Below are 4,837 nucleotides of genomic sequence, written 5' to 3' on the forward strand. Positions count from 1 at the left end.
ACACAACTTATAATTATAAATGCATAGAAAAGGTATATTTAATAAGGAAAAGCATCACTATGCATATATGAATTTGTATAATGCCATCTACTATTTGTGTACAAGAATAGCATTAATGCCTAAGTATAAAGTCATTCACCTCATGCAAATAATGCATAACGCTTTTCTTTGGATAATTATTCCTTATAAATATATATCGTTAAAATTTTGAAGAAAAGAAAAAAAGTAGAGTATTCATAGGAAGCTTCTCCTAAAATGTAACCAAATAGTCAACGTCTTTGTAACGATGCATTCATGTGTTACATTCGTACTTTTGAAAAGGTTAATGTAATCTTTGTTAGTACTTAAGCTTCAAAAATTTTCTAAAATTCTAGATAAACATTATTTCAATAATTTGGTAGTAATTTTATAAGAGACTCAATAATCTTATAACAAATTCACTAATTCACAAAAGCTTTAGTAATTTTGTAAGAGATTCAGTAATATTGTAATAAATATAGTAATTTTGTAAAAAGAAAAAAGAAATCAGTAATTTTCATGTTGTAAGAGATATAGTTATTCTATAATAAATTCATTAATTTTGTAAAACAATTACTAATTTTTAGTAGACTGTAATTTTAAAAGTTATAATAAGTTAGATACACATTACAAAGTCGTAAAACACTCAGTAAGTTTGTAAAAGTTTCATTAATTTACATTATAAAAGATGTTGTTTTGGTCAGTCTCCTTTAAATCATTAATGAAAAGGATGATCACACACTTAACATTCTATCAATTTTATTCTAATTTTAAATAATTCGACAAATATAAATTATATTAATTTGGTCCTCAAATGAATTCCGATCTAGAATTTATTTAATTAAAAGTTTCTCTCATTAAACTAAAGGAAAAAACAAATAATGCATTTAATTTAGTATTTTGTTAGAGGAACTAAACCAATATTAATTAGATAGAATGAACATTTATAAATTACAATCTTCATTTCATTGACTAACCAATTCCAATTATTTGGATCAGTTTAAATTAAACGGAAAGATAATCTTACAAAATATAAATTCACCTATTTTCTCTTTGCTCAACCAAAATATCCCAATCATACGGATATAAAAACTTAAATAATATTAATTTCATTCCAAGATAAATTGAAGCAAATTTTGATGAATTAGTAGCTCCTCGCCTATACATAGCAAGCTTGAAGTTAGAAGTAGCACCCAGTTGAGAGAAGTGAAAATCGAGAGTTGAGGATGGAGTGACTTAATTATTAGGATGGGACTGCTGTTGCTAGAAGGATGTCACTCATCATTCCAAAAAGCCTACATAAATTATTTAAAATGACAATCATTAAAAAATTTAAAATATATTTTTTTACAATATTTTACCATTTCCAATCATTTTATTTTTCTAAAAGTTTTTAACAATTCCAACGTATTTTTAAATTTAAAAAATATTTATTTATATTTTATGAAAGTGGCATCATTGTTACATCAACTGATTTATAATTGGATGAATATCTCATCCGATTTTTTAGGTTGATAATGTTATGGACTAAATTGAGAGCAGCTGATAACATTAGGATCAATGTGGGTTAATTGCTTTACTTTTCTGTTGAAGTTGTAAAATTGGTGTTTTACTTTTTCTGTTTAAGTTCTAAAATAGGAGGACTACTTTTGTAGCGAGGAACTTGAGTAAATCCTGAATTTTGAACCCTCACAACTTTGTGATGCTATAATTAACAAAGATATAGCACCCTTAAACCCTCCCATGGCTCTGCTAACATAAAGTAGAATTACAAAGATCCTACCATTGTGAAATATCTTAAACAAGTCAAACCTCACGCTTCGAATAGTTTTCATGAAACTTGAACCTTACAGGCAGGAAACATTAACAAACATCTTACGATCGATGCTAAGAGGGTGCATATACTTCAAAATATAAGTGGGATACCTAACTGGAATTAAAAAGTTTTCACAGCCAACGTATCAAACAATAAATCTTACGAGTGATGGGGAAAAAATAAGCAAGATACATTATGAAACATGAAGAAAAGAAAGTATAACAGTACGACTTTCTTATGTAATTATGTTTTATCTTAAAAATCAATATTTAACCAAAGTTATAAGAACAAGATGAGAACAAAGAGTTCTCTAAATTTACAGAACACCATACTAGTACATTTGTATGTCCAGCGATTTCGTGACAACAATAAATAGCAGCAATTTCTAGAATATTAACCAAGTGAAACCAAACCCGAACAAAAGCCCCAGGTTCAGCCTTAACTCATGATAACAAGACTTAAAGTTGTTCAACTTTACCATTTGGCTTGACCCAAAATTGTTATTCTTGCTACAGCAGAAATATTAGCTGGAATAGTCAGAACAACATAGCAAGCAAGCGCACAATTAGAAGCCTATGATGCATCAAATTATACTCTTGAAGAGAATCTTTATATGAGAATAGAAACTCACACGTGTATCAACAACCTTGAAACTTTAATATAATATCTCTGCCTCCAGAGTCTATGATATGGCCCTCAGCATGTGCTCCTCAACAATTTCAGTACCAAGTAACTCAGATGGTTTCTGAATTATAGAGACAGTGTAGGAGAGTAACATACAAAGACAAAGACAATTTAATTCATCTTACTGTCTTGAGAAAGCAAATCAAACTAGCACATTCAATTAGGACATTATTAAAGCACATTGCAGGTTCTGATACCATTTACACAAAAATCATGTCATACATTCCATTTTTAAACCCTTTTTTTTTTTTTTTTTTTTGAAAACAACAAAAGGAAGCTATTATGATCATACACAAATTCTAATAAAATATGTTTGTCAGGATTTTCTTAACATGCTTGCATATGTATGTCGATGCATATTTCAGAATATTGAGATCCATAAATTTTAGGTATGAAGTTATACACAAAATGCTGTTTGTACGCAGCATCAAAACATTGCATATATGTTGATGACTGTTTCTCAAATCTCAAACATCGGAGGTAATTATGATTTTGATGAAACAAAAAAAAAAAAAAATCTTCAACTAGAATCATTGGAATCACCTAGAATCCACTACAGTATACCGAGATTACCACTTAAGAAAAAAGCAGGCAAGATTATGAAAATGAACAGCATAACTGCCTTGTATCAGCTAACCATGAAGACATATCGACAAGTGAAATCATTATTCTAACTTATCAGAATTCATTAAACAAGGAACTATGGAAATATAAAGGATATTAACACAATTAGCTAGGGAATAAAACCTAAACCATCATTAGATTTGTTGCAAGGGCTAAATTTTTCAAGAAAATAAAATTACATAGGCTTATAAGAACTAGGGAATTAAGATAATATAAAGCTCAGACATAAAAACACTTTCTCAAGAAATGGAAATGACCATACTTCAATAATGTGTAAGAACAACATTTTCAAAGACAAGAATAAGGACAAAAGTACGTCAAATGCAAGGAAACCACATAAAAGTTACTAGAAATTCATAGGACACAGCCAAATAAGTAATAGGAAGAATTTTAATAAAATCAAGTTGACATGAACATGAAGCTTAGCCTAGATGGTTCATACTTTGTATTCAATGGGTTTGGGATTCAAATCCCAGAATCTGCATCCCCTTCCTAGGCTACGAGCTCTTTTGTACCATAAAAAGAAAAAAAAATTTCAAAAGTTAACACCAACTTACATAGTACCTCTCTTATTTATATGATAGTATAGAAAAAAGTAATTATGTTAATTTATGCTACTCTGGACTCTTTTTTTTATTTTTCAAGAAAGTAGCTGTGTATGACCACAAATTAGTTAATCAATATCATCTTCCAAATATATGGAAAAACTTGAATTTTTAATATACATGTCCTAGATAGATACGGTACTAAGAATAGCCCTAAGTCTGGTAAAAGTGATGCTTACCAGCATTTCTAAAAATAAGAAAAGAAATTGCTTGTATAAGTGCAACTTAAACAAAAGAAAACAGAAAATTGAGATCATTAAAGTAAAAGAATACCATTTTATTTTTGTATATATGCAATCAAATACTTGTGTTTATGTCTTAGAATTGAGCTATTCTATTTTTCACTTATAATCAAATATGTACTCGTACTAATTAAGCAAACCCTTCAAGAAATAAAAATTAAGCCGTCCCTAGCCTCTGAAGGAAAAGAAACGAAAAGCAAGAAAAGATTAAAGTTTTAAGTAGAATAAACCTGAGAAATGGAGAGGGAACCCTTAGGATCAAAAGCGGTGCAATCACGGGGGATCTCGAACAAGGACAAGGAGAACTGCTTATCAACGACGCCGACATCGAAGTTGATCAAACCGGAGGTTGGATCATCGACGCGAATGTTAATGACAGGAAACCATAAGAAGAGTTCCTGTTGGGAGACACCAGACAAATTAGCGATCTTGCCGAAAGACAAGACACCGGAGATGTTGAAATCGTAATGGAGCTGGATCTCGAATTCGGAGTTGCAGGGATGGGTTAGGTTGACGTGGAAACGGTTGGTGTTGGGGTCAATTGAGAAATCAGAAATCCCCTTAGGGAGGAGACCTATAGGGAGGCCGTTGTGTTTCAAGTGGTCGTATATTGAAGAAGGGGGTGAGTGTGCAGTGAGAAAGAAAGTCAGAAAAAGTGCGGGAAAGAGAGAGAGAAATGGAATTCTCATGTTTAGGCTTTAATTTCTCTCTACTTTTTTCCCAAAATGAAACAACTTCCTCTCTTCGATTGATTTTAAGGTTGGAGAACGCAGAAAGAAAAACGGGAACCAGAACAGGGAACGGTTATTTTCTAAGGGTTTGGATTTGTCCTCCACTTTCCTCTACAC

General features: G+C 30.9%; 1 protein-coding gene across 3 annotated transcripts; it reads right to left on the reverse strand.

The window, feature by feature from the left end:
• Positions 1-2,037: 2,037 nt before the first annotated feature.
• Positions 2,038-4,837, reverse strand: LOC105782708 (uncharacterized). 3 transcript variants are annotated; one of them, XR_001129893.2, is made up of 3 exons: positions 4,220-4,837; positions 2,466-2,579; positions 2,038-2,361 (listed from the first exon to the last, which is right to left on the reverse strand). XR_001129893.2 is itself a non-coding variant. In XM_012607631.2 (3 exons), the coding sequence occupies exons 1-2, from the start codon at positions 4,676-4,678 to the stop codon at positions 2,517-2,519; spliced, it is 522 nt and encodes a 173-aa protein (XP_012463085.1). In that variant the 5' UTR covers positions 4,679-4,837; the 3' UTR covers positions 2,038-2,361; positions 2,481-2,516. The 3 variants fall into 3 exon arrangements, 2 of the variants coding, with proteins under 2 accessions (XP_012463085.1, XP_052482190.1); XM_012607631.2 differs by having other exon boundaries at positions 2,481-2,579; XM_052626230.1 differs by having other exon boundaries at positions 2,038-2,579.

This window comes from Gossypium raimondii, chromosome 13 (assembly GCF_025698545.1).
Source record: "Gossypium raimondii isolate GPD5lz chromosome 13, ASM2569854v1, whole genome shotgun sequence".
NCBI lineage: Eukaryota > Viridiplantae > Streptophyta > Magnoliopsida > Malvales > Malvaceae > Gossypium > Gossypium raimondii.

Excerpts from the sequence above, each read along its gene's own strand:
- LOC105782708 (XM_012607631.2), bottom strand. The coding sequence starts at position 4,678 with ATGAGAATTCCATTTCTCTCTCTCTTTCCCGCACTTTTTCTGACTTTC. Across the intron at positions 2,580-4,219 it reads GTTCCCTCTCCATTTCTCAG|AAACCATCTGAGTTACTTGG; the intron begins GTTTATTCTACT and ends TCTATAATTCAG.